The sequence below is a fragment of the Cinclus cinclus genome, chromosome 4 (assembly GCF_963662255.1).
Source record: "Cinclus cinclus chromosome 4, bCinCin1.1, whole genome shotgun sequence".
Classification (NCBI taxonomy): Eukaryota; Metazoa; Chordata; class Aves; order Passeriformes; family Cinclidae; genus Cinclus; species Cinclus cinclus.
This window is the reverse complement of record NC_085049.1, coordinates 21,342,294-21,363,646: the sequence shown is the minus strand read 5'-3', so window position 1 is coordinate 21,363,646 and position 21,353 is coordinate 21,342,294. Positions and strand designations below refer to the sequence as shown.

The 21,353-nt window shown below is 38.7% G+C and overlaps 1 protein-coding gene across 3 annotated transcripts; it reads right to left on the bottom strand.

Annotated features, from left to right (window-relative positions):
• Positions 1-9,469: 9,469 nt before the first annotated feature.
• Positions 9,470-19,065, bottom strand: PPARA (peroxisome proliferator activated receptor alpha). 3 transcript variants are annotated; one of them, XM_062490884.1, is made up of 6 exons: positions 18,858-19,065; positions 16,921-17,081; positions 15,807-15,945; positions 13,144-13,346; positions 9,894-10,341; positions 9,470-9,717 (listed from the first exon to the last, which is right to left on the bottom strand). In XM_062490884.1, exons 1-6 carry the CDS (start codon positions 19,063-19,065, stop codon positions 9,470-9,472), a joined length of 1,407 nt encoding a protein of 468 aa, XP_062346868.1. The 3 variants fall into 3 exon arrangements, with proteins under 3 accessions (XP_062346868.1, XP_062346870.1, XP_062346869.1); XM_062490886.1 differs by lacking the exons at positions 9,894-10,341; positions 13,144-13,346; XM_062490885.1 differs by lacking the exons at positions 13,144-13,346; positions 16,921-17,081; positions 18,858-19,065 and having other exon boundaries at positions 15,807-15,908.
• Positions 19,066-21,353: the final 2,288 nt, after the last annotated feature.

Here is a 21,353-nt window from a genome sequence, read left to right as displayed (position 1 = left end):
TAAAAGTGCTGTGGAAAATGTCATACATATAATACATAAATTTTTCAATATGGTAATCTTAATGTTACTATAGCATTGAGACTTGAGATTCTGAAGGTTAGTGCTTCTGCAATCAATAAAACTATTTACAAGTCCCTTGCATTTGCAGTCACTTTTTACTTAACCTTCCAATCCATGACAGCACAGCAACTGGAGAGGAGCATGAATACATTTGGCTTATGTTTTACAATAAAGATGACTTCCTTTTCACTTTCAAAGCAGTTAATCTGGAGACAGAAAAGTTACATTAGTACACTCAATTCTTTCCTGAACCGGAAAAATAAACTGAAGCTCTAATAGGGGTGTCAGAAACACAGTTTCAGGCAAAAAGGTAAAAGGTTCTTATGGAAAGAAGCAATTTGTTTAGCTCAAAAATTAGCTTCTTCAGTTATCTGTTTTGACTGCCTTAAGATTTAGGTGTCTTTTATGTAAACCAGAGTCACACAGCTTAAGGATATGTCTAGAATGCTCCCTAATCACAAAATCACCTTTTATTACTCAAGTTATTGTTGGTCATTGCTTCAGAACCTGTTAGTGCCTTGGTTAACATCTCTTTTTTCCAAGTCTTTCATCCATATAATCAAACATCCATATAATCAATCAACATCAAAAATCGATAATTTTGGTAGAATGAACATGTGTCTGTTAAAAGGAATCAACATTATTTCAATGAATCGTTTAGGGCATTTAAGTACCCTAAATCTTTGGTTTTTTCTGAACTTAGTATATTGGTGCTCTCTGTTCAGGACTGAAATTTCTTGCAGTGACTGGAGAAGAAATAATAGTCCTATTAGTAGCTTTTTCAAGTCCTAAATACTTTCATAAATAAAATGCATGTCTCTAATTGTGAAAAACAAATCCATGTTAGGAGGCAACATTTCAGATACTTTTTTGCAGTTACAAAAGACTACACTTTCAGGGAAAGTGATACTAAACTTATATAAGATGGTTAGTATTATATTTCAATTTCATGTTAGGAATGCTGTTTAAAAGCTGTGGAGTGTCTGTATCTGTTCTGTATAAACACCAAAGGCATGTCCCACAACTGAAGAGAGAACTTTCCCACCTCGGAATTGTAGTCTTATAAGCAAGCTGCCAAAGCAACATGGTTATGTGAGATCACAGGATGTGTTTATACCAGCAAACATACCTTGAAATATTTTGTTTTCTGGATTTCCCATTGTTCATGACAGATTTTACTCCTAAAAGCAGATCTTAAAAGCTTGCCTAGTGCAGTTCCCATGTCAGTGAGAATGGGATCTGATCTCTCTGACGTGTTTTCCTTCCTGTTCATCTTCCTCTGTGCCCTTTTAAGACAAATGCAGTTATCTCATTTATTCATAACCACTATCTTTGACTTTACAATATGACTGAGGAGTCATTTAAAGCCCTCAGAAACTGCCATGCCTTTAAGTACTTGTTACGTTGAACTGCAGGGGGAAAAGACTCGGTATTAAAAGGGAGCAGAACCTCAGAGTAGAACTACAGAATATTTAATATGGCTCAGTACAGCTCAATTATTTATTGTACAGTAGGAAAAACCAAGTCAGGGATGCCTCTTCTTCAAGTTACCTGGTTGTGAAGACCTGGCAGGTGCAGGAAAACCAGCAGGTACCACAGAAGGAAAGCAGAACTGTTCTGGCATCTCTGGTCTATGCTTGAGGGAAAGGAGACTGCCCTATGTGCCACTTGGCATTTCCTGGAATGACAGTGGATTATTATCTGTGCCCAGCTGTTAGAACTTAGGTATTCCACATTCTTGTATTCCCACTGAACATGAGCATTATGGTCTCAGTATCATATTTTGGTATATAGGTGATTTCACAGCCTGAATGATAGCATGCCCAATCTTTCCTGCTCTTCATGGATGCACAGCCTTTACAGATTATTTTCACTAGAGTCTCCAAGTACTTTCTGCTGCTCAACATCAGGTCTTCCATGCTCCTGAGCACAGCTGATGAAGAAACCTGAGTCTTTTTACTCTGCTGTACTTTCATTTCAGCACTCTCTTACCAGCTTAAAATAGCCCCAGATTCTGGAAGGAAAACAGCTATCTGTGACATATTTCCCTGACTGATTTAATTGAAGATGTGCTCATTGAATTAGTCAGTGCTACCCTTCATGCAGAAGTGCACTTGTTACTTGTTGAATTCCATGGATGTCTCAAACCAGCCATACAACCCATGAGAATATGAAAGATCACAGCTGGATGGTGGGTCAGCACCAAACTTTGGTAATGTAGAGAGATAAATGTATATGCAATGTCTCTGAGTATGTTACACACCCACTCCTGCTTCAAAAGGTGTCTGACAGTACACAGGGAAGCATCAGTACTTTAAGATGCTTCAAATATGCTGCCTTTTGAATGTCACATTGCAGTGAGCTCCTTTCCTGGAGATAAAAGATCAGCACAAGTCATTAAATTCACCTTTAAAAATATTTTATTTTTTTAAAACCATTAAGGCAAAACTGTGTTTCAAATTATGTCGATTTACATTCAGTCTGAAAGGATTAAAGCACATAGGTTCCTACCAGTCTCTATACAAACACTGTGAATTCAACCTCTTATTTTTAAAGAAAGTGAAAAAAATCAGAATGTAAAAAAGAAAAAAAATGTTTAGTTCAAGTTTTTTCATCCTAGATCAGTAGGCTGGTAACATTTGAGAATGCGGCATTGCATGTAGCTAGATGTGACTTTAACGTTCACAAGTGCAAGATTCGCTGTCTTTCCTAAAAATCCCTGAGAGACCAGGGCATCCATTCGTCCTTGGAAGTGTCATTTGCATTGTTCTAACAGAAAGAAACTTGGGAACTTGGCTTGATTTAGTGCTTTTTACTGGGAAACAAACATTCCATGTGAATTAGGTATGACTACTCCTTGCAAGAAATGTCTGCTCGTTCGACATTCTGTATTTACTGTAGTAAAATGTACCCAAAACTTCCTAAAAAACAGATGACTGGAAACAATAAGCTGTTTTGTTTTCTCTTTAATATTGATATCTTGATTTAATGAAACACTTGTTACCTCTATTGATTAGGGTTTGGCAACATTAACAACACTATGCTTTTTTTATGTCCTACCAGATAACAGACCATTTAAGATGTGAGGGAGGGCTTCAGCATCCCGGGGCACTTAAGCTGTGGTGCTGCATTCCTAGAGAAAATTCTGAGCAACTCTTTGTAAGAGCTGTGGGACAGCTGGAGCTGCACAGGAGGCAGCTCCCAGAGAAGTTGCTAAACCAGACTGTCAAACAGCTCAGAGGGGGTTCTGGAGCACATCGATAGCATTGAAACGTTGGTTAGAGTCATTATTACTAAAGAGCTAACTAAACCGGGCACGTTCCTCCTCTGCCGAAGGGCCAAGGCACAGTGACTCCACGGAGAGAGCTGTTGTGTGTGTGGGGATGAGCCATGTGAGCCCCTGGATGGGCCGGGGTGAGCAGGGGTGGCTGTTTGACAGTGAGCCACCCACAGGAGGACCGGGATGACCTGCTCCCAGCTCTGCAGCACATCCCACACAGGCTGCCTGGTGACACTGCCCTCCTACACACCCGGAGTACAACAGAGCACTGGTGTGCTGCCAGGATTTCAGTGGCTCAGGACTTCCCCATCCTGCCAATCTTTTTTCTTTCAAGTGGAAAGAATGCCATAAATTCCTGCCATTGAGAATAAGGCTGGTGTCTTTACCACAACAGGGATTACCTGCATAACCAACCTGAGAAAACATACCAAAATACTACTACTACTTCAACTACTTCATGCTTGATTTTGCAGTCCTTATTTAAGGTCCAGCCTGTAATCAGATCAGTCTCTTGTGCATGCTGCCCATCCCCTGGCAGAGGCAGCTCATCTGAAATTGAGGTCCTTGCAACAGGAATTCTATTACGAAACATACACAACAATGGAATCTGACAAGATTGACTGATGCAATAAAGGAGCTCAAGGAAAAAAACACTCCAGCTTCAGAAGCAGAAAAAGATTTTAAAAACCTGTGAGCACAATGGAAAAAGGAAAAGAGGAAACAGCCTTCCTTAGGGTGGGCTCAGTTACACAGTTGGTTTGTGTCATGTGAAGTGACAGTGTAAAGGAAGTGGCTGCAGGTTAGCACAGGGAAGTCCAGCAGAGCTTTTGCAAACATGACACAAACACCTTAGGAGACAACATACCTGTGTGGTGACACTGATGAAGTGAAAATGCCAAGTTGCAGCAATTTGAGGAAATAAAATGTTATATGTTACAAATAAAAAGCAGTAAATACAAATGATAGCTAGAACATTTGTAATACATTGTGCTTGTGATAGCTACTGTGTTTGGTGACTCTTACAGCAAAATTAAAGATAGATACCTTTGAAAGGTACCTTCATCCCTATATCAGATTTCCTTAGCAGGATGCTGTAGGCACAGACTGTCACACCTGCATGCACCAGACAAAGAATCCCTATGAGCAAGCTCGGAATTCTATTTAAAATCCCACAGGAACCCTCCTGTAGGGAAGCCAATAATGTCATTTCAACATCTTGTTTTGCACTGCCAAATCACGTTTGAAATAAATCTATAAACGCAGCAGGTTGCCCTCAGGGCAGGTAGCAGGGAATAATCCTGAGTACATGCTGTTATTCCTGGTAAGCCACAAGTCAGTTCCTCAGAAAACACCAGCACTGGTGCACGAACCAAATGCAGCTTCTTTTTAGCCCTTTTCAAAGGAAAATGAGCTACCATGCTGCAAAACAATGATGAACTCAGTTCTACACACAATTTTTCCTACTGGTGAACTTGAGTTAAAACCTCAATTTTGGGATTGCAGCTATTCCTCAACTAGACTTGCTTTTATTAAAATTAAATAAAAGGAAGTCTATGTTCTATGTGAAAATATATTTTAAAGTTTTGTTATAATTGTCAACACCAAACACTGATAACTTAGAAAAATTTGTGATAGCTCTTCACAAATGATACAGCAATAAAAGACCAGACAGGAATAAATAGCAATTTGTCTTTGACATCAGCCCCTTTATCCTCAGCCCATGAAAGTAAATACTTCCTCACTGTACAAAGGGTTCACAAGATAAAGTATGTAACAAATATTTAAATTAAATAGTTTACACATTTTTGTTTAAGCACCTCTGTAATTAATTTAGTGAAAGTTTATACCTTGCAATTATATTCTTGTACTTTATAAATCAAAACAGGAAGAAATGGTATTACATTAAATTAAAAAAAAATCCCACAACACATTACAATATCAATAACCTTATATCAAACCCACATATAATTTAAATCTCCAGTAAAAGAAGGATAATAAAGCTGATTAAACCTAAATACAAACATTATATGCAACTGATTATCAGGAAAGCACTTGGGACATAAGCAAGCACAGATACCACGCTCCACCTTACATTCCAATACTTCCTAAAGGACGAAGGGTTTCTGAGAGGGACCATTATTTGTAAGACCATATGCATAAACAGCACAACGACAGCTGCAAATGCATTTGTCAAATGCAGTTGCAAATTTTCAGCTAAGTTACAGGGAGCTTTTCAGGAGAGACTGAAACTGTTCCTCTGCAGCCACAGAAAGATATCCCCCAGCTGCTCTGCCTCAGATGGGGCCTAAGTTTGTCCAGGCTTTCCATCAGGAATAAGGAAGAAATTCAAACTCAATTGTATGTGACCCAGCTCTCGTGATGAATAAATCTCCCCAAGTTTCAGCAGTTTGAATAAACAAACAAATGTTTAGATGCTTATTATAAGCTCTTTGATGTGCAGCCTTGTGCCAGCTCTCTCATGAGAACGGGCTTAGTGCAACTGCTGGTATTTCCGAGATCTGCGTGGGGCAGGAATAATGCAAAACTCTGCTCTCTGGCAGCACTTCAGCTCTGCAGCAGCTGCTGGAACCAAAGCACAAAGGCACATGGAAATGGCAATTAACACAAAATATGGTTTCTTTAAATGCAATGAAAGATGCAGTTTCTGTAACTGGAAACTTTCCTATCAGGTGTCAGTTTGTGTTTAAAGCAAAAGTGGGATCAGGTATTTTGAAAAGTACAAAGTAACTAACTTTTTTTAAACAGCAGCTTTAAAGGAAATATTTAAGGAGGAGAGAAGAATTAATATCAGATTTCCCTACTGCTTGGCACAAGACCTTCCTTTTCTTCCCCCCTTCCCCTTTGACAAAGAGTACCTAGGGCACCAGAACAAATAAATAAATAAATATCCCCCCCCAAACAATGCTCAAAAAAGAGTAATCTGTAGGTTTGCTGAAAACTTAAGTAAGTCATACCATTGTTTCCCAGGATATTTCTCTATGCATCTGCTGTCTCTTGCCTTAAGCTGTTTGTGGGGCCTGGTTGCTAACCAGAGTTCTTCCATGCTATGACAGTAAAATGAAGGAATCAGAAGAATTCAGATCCAAGAATCAGATCCAAATTGTACTTGATGAGCCAGTAAATCTTTAATACCACTTAAATCCTAAAATCTGATCACTTTTCTTCCCTCTACAGATCGGGTATTTTAGAGTATTAGTTTATCTGCACATAGGGGAGATGATGAAATAATAGATCAGAAATAGATTTGAAACTAGTTTGGATTCCAAATTTAAAAAAAAAATTGACATAAACTGAGTAACTTTAAAATCTCCTTGGCTAAGCCTGCTGTACTCACCTCCTGAAGGAGCAAATGCAATTCCTTAAGAAATGAGAAGTTCTTTTGCTCATAAACTCTCAGGAAAGGAATTGTCTGCCCTGTGCCACTCTTTGAAATGACTGTGGGAATGTGCAGTGGAATCCATCCAGAATTTTAGGCTGCGTTAACATCTTGTTCATATTTCTGTAATTCAGAGATGTGTTCTCTTTATTTTTTCTTTTCTCATTAGGGGTCTGCAATTTAATTTAAAACAGAAATTAAACTTTTAATGTCCAAGGAGGCAGTCAAAAATTTATTTGTTTTCAAATAACAAAAAAAAATTATGCACTTTTCTCATTCTAATAACAGGACCTTGTTACAAGCAGCTGCTAGAACAGCAGAAGGTTGTATCTTTAACTGAGTTACTCTATTTGCAATTCTTTATAGCTTTGCTGACAGTTTAAATATTTATTATTAATTTTCCATGTTTTTAAGTGTTACTAAAGTGTTTTAGCCACTTTTGAGAACAAGTGCTGGAAAAATATTTATGCACACTGACTGTGTCTGATTTTCCTGACAACCTACAGTGCACCTAGACTTTGAAATTTGCCCTTTGCAAAAATCTGAGCTTTGGGGAAAAAGAAATTCAAGTTACTTTTTTTTTTTTTTAAGAAGATAAACTAATAGTTGGCTCCTACAGTTTCAGAACACCATCCCAGAATGGCTGGTATTTTGACACTTTTTGCATCAGCAATATTGCAGATCAGTTATTTCCATGGCCTAAACCCCACAGCTCCTCAGTGAAATAGGACTGGCTGAGAGAATAAAGCAGCGGAATTCCTAAAATCCTTTGTTTCTGAGGGCACACCGTGTGCTGCTCTGGGACACAAAAGGCAGCCCATTTCTCATCTGAGAATTCCTGGCAAGACCAACTTTCCTCTCTGAGTGTTTGAGGCCTGTTCTTCCCGCTGGCAACAGGGAAGGGGAGGAAGTTTTGTGCCCATGCAGTTGCTGTTTCTATCCTGCCTGAGATACTCACCACATTTGAGGCCTGTACTTCAATATTTTACACTAAACATATCTATATTTATCTGTATCTGCCACAATCATTGCCCAGATAAACCCCAAGTTGCCTTTAAACCTGTAATTTTTCCAGTGTCCAGCTGTACCTGTGGGCCTGGACAGAAACAAGCAATGCCACTGAAATAGGAATGACAGTGTGTTATTCTCACTTCATCACTCAATCCTGGCACTGAAGATTCTGGTGTCTTCAAATGTGCCACAATAAAACAAGTACAAAGTGTCCTCCTCTGCCATTGAAAGCTTAACTGTAGTGGAAATGCTGGGATTGCTCCTGAGGCCTCGTTGTTGTGAAACAGAAAGTAAAATTAGGAGGCAATTATGTGACGTTACCATATCAAAGAAACGAAAGAGAAACAGCAAGAGTGCCTTGCATGCACCTGGCACTTCTGGACAGCTCTCTGAGAAAAGAGCCCATGAAGTGGCAAAGTCAGGAAGCCATTTCCTTGTGGCTTATTTTGCACCAGGAGTACAAAAAATGTGGTTGTAAAAATCGGTTTACTCCTAGAAGCATGATAAGCTTACTCTCAGCTGTGCTGCCTTTTGTACTATGACAGAGTCTGACACATACAAACACTGCTCTTGGTATTACTGTCACCTTACCCACAAGGACAAAATCTGGTGAAAACAAGTACCAAATATTTCTATCAATGAGGCCAAAGAAGGTATAGAAATATATCCAAGTGGGTAAAAAATGAAGCAGAGTATTCATCAGAAAAGTAAACAGATCCAAACAACTATACTGCCAAAATACTTAAAGGAAGCTGGTGCCTTTCCCATCCAATCATTCCTTTGCAGTAGAGTGCAAGATCACTGCTGGAAAGTTAATTTTACTTTTTTGGGGTAGGATCAGATTTTTCAGTCTCTCCAAAACTCTTGATAATTCAAAAGAGTATATTTAAGTCAAAACTGTATCCTGAGCTATTACAAGTTCTATAAAAATACAGGGTATACAATATATTTTTCTTAAGAGTTATTTGCACATTTCCTTAAAAGACTTTTGAAACAAAACGGTCCCGTCAGTTTATCATGTTTACTCTTCAAGACACACCTGTTGGAGCATCTCTGCTGTATTTTAGTTAATAAACTCTTTGGATTTTGTTTCATTCCATAAGAGAACCATCTTTTAAACATGCTAACCCTAAGGATTCCAAGGTAACACTAGATGAAGCTGTACTTAATTTCATGGAATTAAAGCATCAATGGATCAAACATCTTTCCAAATTTTTAGAAGTGTTTGGACAGTAATATCCAGCCATTTGTTACACCTAGACTGAATGCTTTAAGAAAAAGTGTTAGCTGGTTCTCAGTAATTACCATTAGGCAAAAGTGCATAATCTTTCTGATTGTGCAGATACCTGGAAGGAAGGTGCTGAATTTGTTGTATTAATACTAAAATGACTAAGCCAAGAGGAAATACAATTTTGTTCATTTCTGTTATTTAACAGTCTGATATATTATACAAATATGTATTCCTTACCAATCTTCAAATTTCCAAATAAAAGAACCATTGTAAGACACTTCATTGAGCACTCTGACCAGTATTTTTCTGCAGCACTTTTTCAAAAGAAGACAAAAGATCCCAAACCAGAAGAAGTATTAACACTCCAGTTCCCCAGTTTTAGATTTTTCCTGCTCTGGGCTGAGTGAAATGCATGTAATTGTACAAGTAGTTTTGCTCCCATCTGTATTTCTCTGTCTTTAAATATTGTGGAAAAAAATACTAAAAATCCTTAATACATATCCCTGTAGATTTCCTGTAGTAAAGGGTGTAAATGTGCATCAGATTCAGTCTTCTTGATTATCTGAACAAGCTGAGCATGCTCTGTGACCAGCTGTCGGAGGTCAGCCATTTTTTGGAGAAGTTTTGGGAAGAGGAAGGTGTCGTCAGGATGGTTGTTTTGCAAGTGAAGTTTCAGTACATGCACAATGCTCTCCTGCATTTTTTCAATGTGTCCTACATTTACAAGACCAGGACGATCTGTTCTCAAAACAAGCAAAAGAATACATGTCATAATTTTATAATGATTCCTCAAAGTGTAGTTAGCGGGAGAACTGAATCTTCCAGAGGATAGAAGCTTTTCCATTAAATTTTTTAATTAATTAGAGGGAAATATTAAAATTTACTACCTTAGAGAACAAATGTGTAATGCTTACCTCCACAGCAAATAATGGCAGCAACAAAAAGGGATATATCGCTATCATCCAAATCCAGCGCATTGAATTTCATTGCAAAATCAAATTTTGGCTCCATTATATCACAGAATGGCTTTCTCAGGCTTTTCAGGAACTCCCGGGTTATAAAACCATTCCCATAGGCCACCAGCATCCCGTCCTTGTTCATCACAGAGGCCAACATGGCAAATATGGCTTCATACACCCCATACTTCAGTAGTGTCACCTGATCGTTCAAGTCCAGGTTGGAGAAGCCTGGGATGGATTTGGCAAATTCTGTGAGTTCTGTGACAGTCTCCACAGACGTACACTGGCAGCAGTGGAAGATTCGAACTTCTGCTTCCTTGTTCTGAATCCCATTGGCTACCAGTTTTGCCACCAAGGTCTTCTCTGCCATACATAAGGTATCCATATCATGTATAACAAATGGCTACAGAGAAAAAAACCCACTAGTTTAGTCACTAAATCATGGTAATTTAACAGTTTTCTTCCTCAAGAATAAAAATTCTGATAAACGTTAATTTCTATGCTAATCAGTCCTCAACTGTCAATAAACCCTGAGTTCTTTTATACTCATCAAGACAAAGAGTGTGTGACAAAATGCAATACCTAACAAGTCTGTTCTGCAAACAACAATGCAAATGGTCAAATGTAAAGATGTATGGCATATCTTTAATTTAGTTTTATCTAATAGTTACAGTGAAGGTCCAGCACTCCTGTGCTTGGTATGCACATATCCATCTCAGACCAAGTCCCAGAGGGTTCACAAAAGACTTTTATTACCTTCTCCAGAAGTCCAGGTTATTCTGCCTACACTCCTATGGATTCCTAAACTAACTACACTTGGTGCACATCATGATGCTTTTCTGAAGTACCCTGGAGGAATACAGACAGTCATTTCAATACACAGGGCAGCATATTTGCATAAGAATGTGAACTCTGCACTACTTTTGTGTTTTATTATCAGATTTTCATGGACAATGTCCCAGTTGTCCCAACCTTCTAGCTGCAGCTGGTGCTGAGTCATCTCTAAACAGAGAATCCCACTAGAATGCCAAACACAAAATTTGGTCTTTTCATAATCCCCTTTGATTTAAAAGGTACATGCTTTACAAACAGATGAGCCACTCTCTTAAAACATCATATCAAGAGCAGCATTCAGACTTTCTTAAGAACAATCAGAACTCAAAAATATTTTGATACATATCTGCAGAGCAACAACTAAAACAAAGAACAATCCATTAAAGAAAAAAACCAAAACAAACCCCAGTGCTTCCCAGCCTAGCAAACTCAGAGCAACTGGTCTTGAACAGAAACTTAGTTCCAAGCACCCTTCTTGTGCTGTCTTGCTCATCTCAGATTAAATAGCATGGGGAACACATAGTGTTCTGTCAGGGAGTCATAGGATTCTCTTGTTTAATTCAGAAAATTGTCCAACAGGTCAGGTTCCTATGTTTTTCCATTTTAAAATGTTTATGGCTACTGCACATTCCATCTCACTCCAGTACAGTTACATACAGAAGAACTTTACATGGGAAAGTGGATATGAGTGGAAAGTGGCAAAGCAAGAAACACATCTCTAAACCTGTAAAAGATGTACACTGCCTTTTGCACTTAAAAACCCAAAAACTAACATAATTTCAGTATGCAGAAAAGAGGTATAGCTAAGGACTTGGGAGTTAAATTAAAAAATGATACCACATTATCATGAAAAATGCTCATTCATTCTGAAATTAATTGTAGTGGTGATAAAAATTAGGATTCACTGAAATCAGCTGTTAATGCACAGTTCTGAAACAGGTGGGTTGCTAATTACAACCAACAACCCCCTTCTTTAAAAATTTGTTTTCTGCCGAAAAATCAAAATAAAATGAGAATCTTTGTTTACTTCAGAGATGATAAAATAGCCTAAAACACCTTTACTCTTCCCTGCATATGGAAAAAAATGATAGCAGCCTATTTGCAACATCCTAGGGCTGATTCTTCATTGATTATGTGCATATTCACCTGGGCATGTGCATGCTGGTCACTGTTGGCTGGTCAGTCCTGAGGCTGTGGCCACACACATTCAAATACAAAAACTGGGTTTAAGTGCAGGATCCATCCCTGCACATGTGACACCATGTTGTGGCTTATGGTCTTGACACAGGCACAAAACTGATTTTATGCATTGAGGAGCTAAAGGTGGCATTTACTGCAGGCTCAGTCAGCCTATACCCCTAAAATGTTCAAGACTGCACCTCATTTTACACACCTCTTTAGTGCAATGAAAAAGACTGGGATAATTCACATGTCCTTCTTCTAATGCAGAAAGCTGTAGGCATGGCTAGACTAAACTATTATATGCCAATTTCCATAACGCAGAAGACAGTTTGCTTTCAATCTTGATAACACTCATCCCCACACTCACATAGTTTTCATTCTGGCATATGTAAAGTCTCTTCCCTGCAAATTTTTACTGAAACAAGTTGCTGATAAGACACTTATCTTCTGCATAAAAGTAACAAAAATCACAGCAGAGCTTAAATAAAAATGCATAAAGTGAAACAAGCAAATCCTTACATCAATTATATTCTCCCACATACTACCAAACAAAAAGCAGTTGATCAAATTAGGCAGACCTTGGCTAAATTACCCTGAAAGAAAAATAACTTCCACAGCATAGGTATCTTCACAACCTTGCTTGCTTCTGCCTTTCAAAGGAACCATACAGAAAAGACCAGGAAGGCTGGGTGAGGAAATAGCCAGCACTGTAAACAAAAAATTGCAAACTCTTTTCAAAGTTTTCTTTCCCCTCCTGCTATAAATATTATTCTGATTAAAACAAAAGTAATGCAGAGCACCTGTACAACCTACAAGCTAATAGTACTTATCCTGGTATTTGTGACAGAAAAAGACATTTTTTTTCACAGTCATAATAGGAAAATAATTTTATACCATTCTCCCCATATCAAGAGGTATTCAGATATAATTTCATTTTTGATTAAGGACCATAATTTAGGGTTATGAGTTTCCGCTTACAAGGTAATCACCTGATTTTCCTAAAGCTTCTTACTATTCTGATGGCAGTTAAAACCAACCATACTTACTATAGATACTTGCTTTGAATAGTTCATGTCTGTATTACCATGATATTTATTTTCTAAAAGATTTGCTGAAGAGTCTACCAAATTACTACAATCACCTTATATATCTGTCAGTTTTACTTTAAAGTAAGAAAAAAAGTACTTACTGGATTGTTATTGGTTTTCCCTGCAAGGATGATTCTGGCTTTGACTTTGTTCATATTGAAGTTTTTCAGGTAGGCATCATGAATTCTTTTGGCAAGTGATTTAAGATCTGCCATTTCTGAATCTTCTACATAATTTTCACCTGTTAGAATTTCTGCTTTGAGCTTGGCCTTCTCAGACCTTGGCATTCGTCCAAACCGTATTGCTGATGGGAAGAGATAATTGTAAAACACACACAAATTATACAAGAACTTAAGCCTTTCACTGTTGCTGATCAGAGCAGTAAGATTTTCTGTCTAGAAAAACTGAGGTAGACGTGAAGAAATTGCCTCCTTCCCAACACAGTCAGTGACTAACATGCCAAACTGAAGGAAATCAGGTGTTTCAGAACACAAAGTGCTATCTCCAGTGAGCTAGAACACATTCCTTTTCCCTTCTGCATTACCTAAATACACTCGTATTTTGTTTTCTCCTTATTGAGTTCCACAGCTCCCAATGTGAAACTTGAAGTCCACCTTGGGAACTCTTGAAACACTGAGTGAAGTCATGACAGAAGCTTGGCAGAAAGCACACAAACTGGAGAGCTTCAATGGAGTCAGGCCTGGATCTCACTGCTGGCTCAGAACCTGCAGGGGCATCCTGTTCTTTATTCAACACATCTGTACTGCCAGTGGGAACACCAGCCCAAAGACCTGCATTTACAGCTCAAAGGCTTTAGGCAACACAATTTCCTCTACCCCAAACACTCCATACTGCTTTCTCAACAGACTAGCCCTCCAAGACTGGAGAGAACAGTCTGAATACCCAATCTAGTCATTGGGATATTCTTCCAAGAGGCAGGAGATGCAAGTCTGAAACACCTCTGGGTATGGAGATCTCCTGGTTTTTGGCCAAGTGCTCTTGCCATTCATGGGAACATCCACATCCTTCTTCAGTTTCAGTTTCAGTTTCAGCTTCGGTTTCAGTTTCAAGCTAAGCCAGCCCTTTTTCACCCTTGGGAGGTGTGCAAGGGTTTGAGATGGCTCATGTAGTGAGCTGCTTGTACCACATTTCAGCAGCCAACCAGTGAGGACAGGACCTCACTGCCTACACTGGGCAATTCAAGGCATGAACACCATCATCCGTTCAACATGCCCAGGGGGTCTTCTCACGACATAAGGAGGTGACTCTAGGCATAATCTGAAATATGGCTGTGGACTTCAATAGAAATCCAACAAGGAAAGCCTGTTTGGAATCTGGCTTAGGTGCTTCCCTCTCCTTAAGAGTGGGTAGTCACGCCATAACTCTTGAAAAAGTGGAAGAATAGCTGCTCTAAACTAAAACTGACAATTTTAAGATCATGGGTGTAAATTTAGTTGTAGTGCTTTTCCTGAGAAGTATTGCCAGCAAGTCAGCAGTCATCCCTTTTCCCTGCTACCTCTCACGTGTTTTCTGCAATCAAATTGTGGCTATTCCCTTCAACTGGAGCCCAAGAGGCCACAGTGTTTTCAGTAAGATGAAACAGCTTCACATGGATGTCAGTTCCTGCCAACCAGTACAGTTCCCTGCTCAGCTTCCAACCTGAGATGTCACTTTGTTGTCCAGCACACTTTCTGAGGATGGTTATCCCCAGTCTTGCAGAGACTACCAACCCTCTCCCAATGGACCTCAACCTCAGTCAAGGCTCACCTCAAGAGGGCCAGACTTCTGCATAACCAGAAAGTCAACTCTCACAACGCCTCCTGCTGGGACTCTAGACTACAATGTCACAAGCAGCTTCCCCAACCATGTTCCCACCCCACGTATCCTGATTGCCTAGTTTCCTGAGGAAATTTGTCTCCTAACCTACAGTTTTTTACCTAGGCCAGCATTTTTACTCACTTTCACATTACACCTACCCCCAAGTTCAGCCTGGACATTATCAGAGCCAAGCAGGGATAGCAAAGTACAGTCATCTGTCCAAGTGAGATGTGCTTTCTCATGGCTTGGCCTCTCCCTCTTCACCCATGTTGCTCAGCAAGCTACATCCTGCACAGAGAACTGCCTTGTGGGCTGAAATTGGTCTGTAAGCCACAAGCTTGCCACCCTTATCTTAAATCACTGGCACAAACAACAACATAACTTTTAAACTGGATATCTAAATACTCTGAATTTTTACCATTCTGTTTAACAAACAATCTCCTGGATTCCTGTTGCACAGTCAGCACGGACCTTTGCCCTCCCCCTCTCACTTTCTGAACCATCTGCCCAAGAGCTGTTGCACTGTAACCTGAAAAATAATGAAGGCTGCTTTCCTACAGATTTCTATCCTATGTAACTCCCCTTCACAATGAAAGCAGTTGTTCTCCTGCTCTTCCACAAAACCCTTGATCAGAATTCTTCCAGTACTGAAATTTGTTTCAATGGGAGTACTGGCGCCAAAGTTCTGGGGTGAAGAAAGCAAATACATGGACATTCATATGGACAAACTGACACGTAGCACAAATGTGTAAATCTCGTAACAGCACATTTGGCAGCTCTGTATCAAACCACATGAACCCCTCAGGGAAACTGGCGTCCCCCACAGCCATCTATCCTGCAAAAAATCTGAGGTTCAATCGTGTGTGACTAAAAATGCTATCCAAGTCCCTGCCTCCAGCAGCAGACTCTGGGTAGGAACAAACAAATTAAGGGCACTCTTACCTACCATTATGTGACATTCCAACTGAAAGGCACTTTTGAAAACGACAGTATTGGCACTTATTACGATTTTTTTTCTGAATTTTGCAGTTGCGATCACATTTATCATAGATGAGTTTTAAACGAATTGTTCTTCTAAAAAAGCCCTATAAAAAGTTTGAAAAAAACAATATGTAATGTTAATGAATGTTGACTACTAAGCTTCAATCACACAGCTAATTTTTTTTTTCTTTTACTGTTTATTGTAGAACAGCCTCTACCTCAACTGCTCTTCCTGGGACATGTCCAGTCTGCAATGCAAGGTTGGTCACACACTGCCCAACCACAGGGACAGCAAATCCAGAGCCATCACAACATTTTGTGTCACATCACAGAGTAGCATGTCATTTAGGCTGTGGGACACACCCCGCTAGGAACTGGCTCCCCTTCTCTAATAGATATTCTGCATTATTCCGTAAGGTTTACATTCAAATGATCATACTGACATGATGCATGAAAGAAAGCTGTACACAAAGACCGTTATTTCTCTCCTGATACCTTCTAATATGGAAAAAATCTAAAACAGTAGAGGAAAAAGAAAAGAATCTTACAGTTGTTGGGTCATATCACCCCAAGAATTATGCATAAATGGTAAGAGTAATTTGTGAGAGAGACATGCCCTGGCCCCAAAACTACTAGAGGTACAATACTAAGGGATTCAGGCAGCATGTGGTGGAGGCGAGAAATTCGGGATTTGTGGCTCTTATAACAGTAATGAGGCATACTCCTCCCAGCCATACTCCCAAAACAAAACACTAGTGGAGCAAGAAGGCTTTGATATATTTTTTTTTTATTTGGTCACAGTTTAGTGTTTTGTTTTAGCATTTCATTAACTACATGCAGAAAAGCAGCATTAAAATTACCATTGTGAATTGCTCCTTCTTGATGAAGGTCTGGTATTGAGTTATGGTATCTGGATGACTTACTTCAGAAAAAAGATCACAGATAGGTTTATTATTTAAATAATTGTAATGGCTAGAGCTATAGTAATTAAACATTTATGTACCAAATGTTAATCTTCATATTACCCCATAAATAAAGCAAAAATGATTTAGTTCTTAAGAAGAAAATTATGACTGTACCTTACAACCTTCACAAGCATGTACTCCGTAGTGGTAGCCTGAGGCTTTATCCCCACAAATTCTACATTCAATGTTTAATGCTCCACTAGGTGATTCATTTATGCTACCTGGAGCTGTGGTAAAATTAATGGATGAAGGACTGGATGCTGGTGAAAGGGTGTCTAAAATAAAAAGGAACACTTCATAAATGCTATAATATCAAGATTGATACAATTTCTATACTAAAAACCGCACAAAAATGATTTTATTCTAAAAAAGAATCTTGTGTAAATAGTCATTAAGTGAACTAACAATTTGACCATAAGTCTTTCAAAAATAATTCATATTCCCAGTGCAAACACACACAAAATACAGGGTGTACCTTGCTAATTCTGATGTGACATAGAATGTCAGAAGGAAAAGGCCTTACTGAACTGACTCTGGCAACAAGAACTAGATGGGTGATATGGACCCAATAAATACACACCACACCAATGTTCTTTGCAGAAAGGTTGTGAACAGCTCATCTGGGCTTCACATCTTCCATCTCTTGTGCTGCAGGGATGAGCAGTACCCCAAGAGACACATTCCTACCTCACACAGATACACTTCAGATTCACACAAGGACCCTTGACCTTTGAAAAGCTACTCATAATTTTAAATGGCAATCTAAACTGAGGTCTGAAAAGCAGATGGATGAGTCCTGCACATCAGTAGAAAGCCTGAACAGATGTTAAAAGGAAGGTAACATGCCTGCTTCTAAAATAGCCTAGCTCAGATATTTTGTGCTTTTCTTATAATGGGCAAAGCACGTCTGAATTGTACAATGAAATAAACTCGCCAGTCGTGCCACCAGTAGATGAACACATTACAAAACTAACACGTTCCAACCTTAATTATTTCAATTAATATTTCCACCTTGTTTGAGGAAAATATTTTCTGAGGCCAGAATTTCTTTTATCTTCCATCTTGCAACTTGCACCACAAGACTTCAGCCAATTAATGGGTGTGTTATTTTAACAGACAGATTAAGAAACACTCATGAATGTAGGTCAGCAAGTATTATGTTGGAAAAAGCCTTGGCACAGAACTCAGAGTCTGCATTGCCAGCGCTGCCAAGCCCAAAGGCAACAGAGTCATCAAGAACAGCCTAAACCCCAGGGTTTTTTTAAAGTGTGATTTCATTTTACTTGCCTTATGGAATTGGAGCCTTGGAAGTTTACATTTAGCACATTCTCTACCCACAAAACCAGTACACCCTGTACACACCTACACTCAAATAATGGTAAAGCTTCCTGCCTCTGAAGAATCACATTATATACAAATATACACATATATAAAGCACATCCTAACTTTTCCTGTACAAGTCATCTCTCTGATGGGAAGGTCTGCAACCAGAAGGGTACAAAGTCAATAGTTCTAGAAACACTCCTTTGGTCAATAGCACCAGGAGACAGCTTTCCCCATTCCCTTCAAACCCACACTGTTCATTTCAGCTGCCTCAGTTCTATTATTCCAAGGTGAAAAAGGGATCACAGGCTGGGAATTGATCTCAAGTAAGTAGCCCCCAAAACAAGGCATAATGCAAAACAACCAAAAGTTAATAGTAAACTACTTCAAATGGCTCTCCTGCTAAAAAACTTGCAAACACACAGATTCAACAGGAAAACCCTACTGAGATCATCACAGTGTCCCACACCACTGCAGTAAATTCCCATTCTGATCTCCCAAACAAAGCCTCTGAACAAGGACTATGTAACTTTATGTTTACAGCCATTCTTCAGTGACATTTGTCTAACATATTAACTTTAGCCTTAAATATTTTAAGACCATGCCATAATCAGCTTATATATTTCTAGCGTCACTTCGTCATAAACAATAATTATTGCATTAAAGTAGCTATTAATTTCTACCATTCTATTTATAAAAGAAAGTTTTATGTTAAACCAAACTCTTACCTGTTATAACCGATCCATCAGATCCTGGACCATTTCCCAGCGACTGGAATTCTGTTAAACTTAATGCTCCAGAACTATCATCACCTAAAGACTGGGACAGGTCTTGAATGTTCTCCATATCTCGTAGGAACTCTCCAGATAAAGGGCTGTCTATATCCTCCTCCTCCAAGGGAGTAAGGGGATAGAGCTGGTTTTCAGTGTCCACCATTTTGATCAAGTAGAGCAGTCACTTAAACTTCTTTTTACTGGTGAAAAAATAATTTTTTAAAAAATCAGATATCTTAAAAAACTATTTGAACCAGTTGCAGCACACTGAATACAGGATTTCTAATCCAAAGGTGAAATATTATACAACATTCTATTGCTCTGGAAGTTTTATGCAACATGAATCATCAAGAGCACAGGGTGGGGAAAACTCCCCAAAAGACTTCAAGATGAATGAGAGTTATGACAAGATCAATCTGTAGATTGTTGTTTTCTCTCCACTGCAAACAAGTGTTTCTACAGAAGGCATGATGTACTTCCCACCAAAACTTATCATAAACACCAATATTCGACTCACTCTTCTTGAGCAGGAAAAATAAAGGAGATGCTCTCACTATTACTAACTTGCCATTTCATTCTACAAACACCGTTAGTACAGATCTATTTTCCCAATTTCTTTGAAACAGGATAGTTTTAACTAAAAAAAGGAAAATAATTTCTATGTCACATAATGCAGCAAGCAGAAATATGAAGGGGACTAAGTATGGGATTTTATCCATGATTTTCAACACTAGTTACAGACAACAGGGATGTTACTGTACCAACTGTGTTGGTGGGTGAGAGCTGGACACAGAGCACGGATAAGCCCAGTAACACCTGGAACCAACTGTACTGTTTGCTCTTAGTTATCTACTCACATCCCTGACATAACCAGAACATGCTCAGACTCAGAAATGAGAAACTCCCTTGTATATAATTTGTGAAAATAAAATGAAATTCCTATCTGTGTGATGTATTTATTTAGTGATGGGGGGAAAATATAGAGAAACATCTAGCAACCCAAAGGAGACTACCAAATTTGTCTACCTAAAGAGACTTCAGCAAAAAGAAGAGAAAAATGGCAGAGCATATGATTGGCACTGTTCCTTCAGTGTGCTCTCCATGAAGTTCTCCTGGGCTAAACCAGTTGTTCACAGCACAGAAACACTACATTCCTCTGCAAACACTCAGCTCCAGGATAGCTGGGGAGGTTCCAGTAGGCACTGGGATTCTTGTACCCAGTGTTCACTGCTGAATCACATACATCTCTCCAAGTACCACTTCCTTATCCAGCAGACATATTTTTAAAAGATTGAGCGAACACTGAAGTCTACCTTCAACCAAAATAGACATTATCTGTCAGGAAAGCAAAGAAAAGGCTTGAGAGCCGACCTCTGAATATGGCAGCAGCTGCCTGTTATCATCCAAACCGCACCATACTTTTCCACTTTTACAATCAATATGTAAAATTCAGCAGCCTTTTTAGCAAAATTTCTGTAAAAACAACCTAATCGCTAGTGAAACATAAATGGAGTGCTTCTTCTTTTAACTATTAAATTACATACCCTTTTGTACTTTCAAACACTACAAGTAAATTACAGCTGCTTAATCATTAGAGCTCTTGTCAATGATTAACAGGTACTTAAGCAAGCATGGCGACAACATAATTTCTGAAGACTGTCAAAATATACTAATATTCGCAATACTGGCAAACAATTTTTTTACTAAGAACAGAAAGTCTTTAAGTAATATGTCTAATATTTATAGGTAACCTGCCTTCTGGCTTCTCTGTGTTCTTTGCATGTTTACACATGTGTATGCTTTCATTGGCAGGTTTCACATAATATGCATTGATCCTTGCTTGAATGAAAAAATGCTTCTGAAATAAAAAGGGTAATGAACATGAAGTTCATTTAATATTCACAGAGGGAATTTTGCTTTACAAAAAGCCCTGTACATGTTACAACAGTAGATGTAGTAGATGCAGCATGATGATTCCACTCAAAGATCTATCTTCTAAGTATGTACAGAAATTCTGTGCCACAAAGACATCTGCAGAGGATTTTCTCAGTTTCCCATACAATACTTTAGTCTCCATAATCCCTTTCCTACCCCAAGTACCAACACATACAAACTAAAAACAATAGAACAGAACATAGAAAAATAAGGACACTATTTAATGTCTTAAATTAATTACATTATTTAATGTAATTATGGTTTTAAGGTTAACAGGTTTTACTCTCTCACATCCTGTTACCTCTGAAATATGTGTATTTTCACAAAAAGTCCCTTCCCACCACCTCACTGTCGATATCCACTGAGTAACTTACCTACAAACTTGAAATTGGTCCCAAAGAAATCAGATTATTAAACAAAAATACCTCAACATGCAGCTACCAGTTACTTGCTTCATTTTTAGAAATGGATGGAGGGATACTAAACCTCCAGCCCTTCCACATTTAATACTTGCCA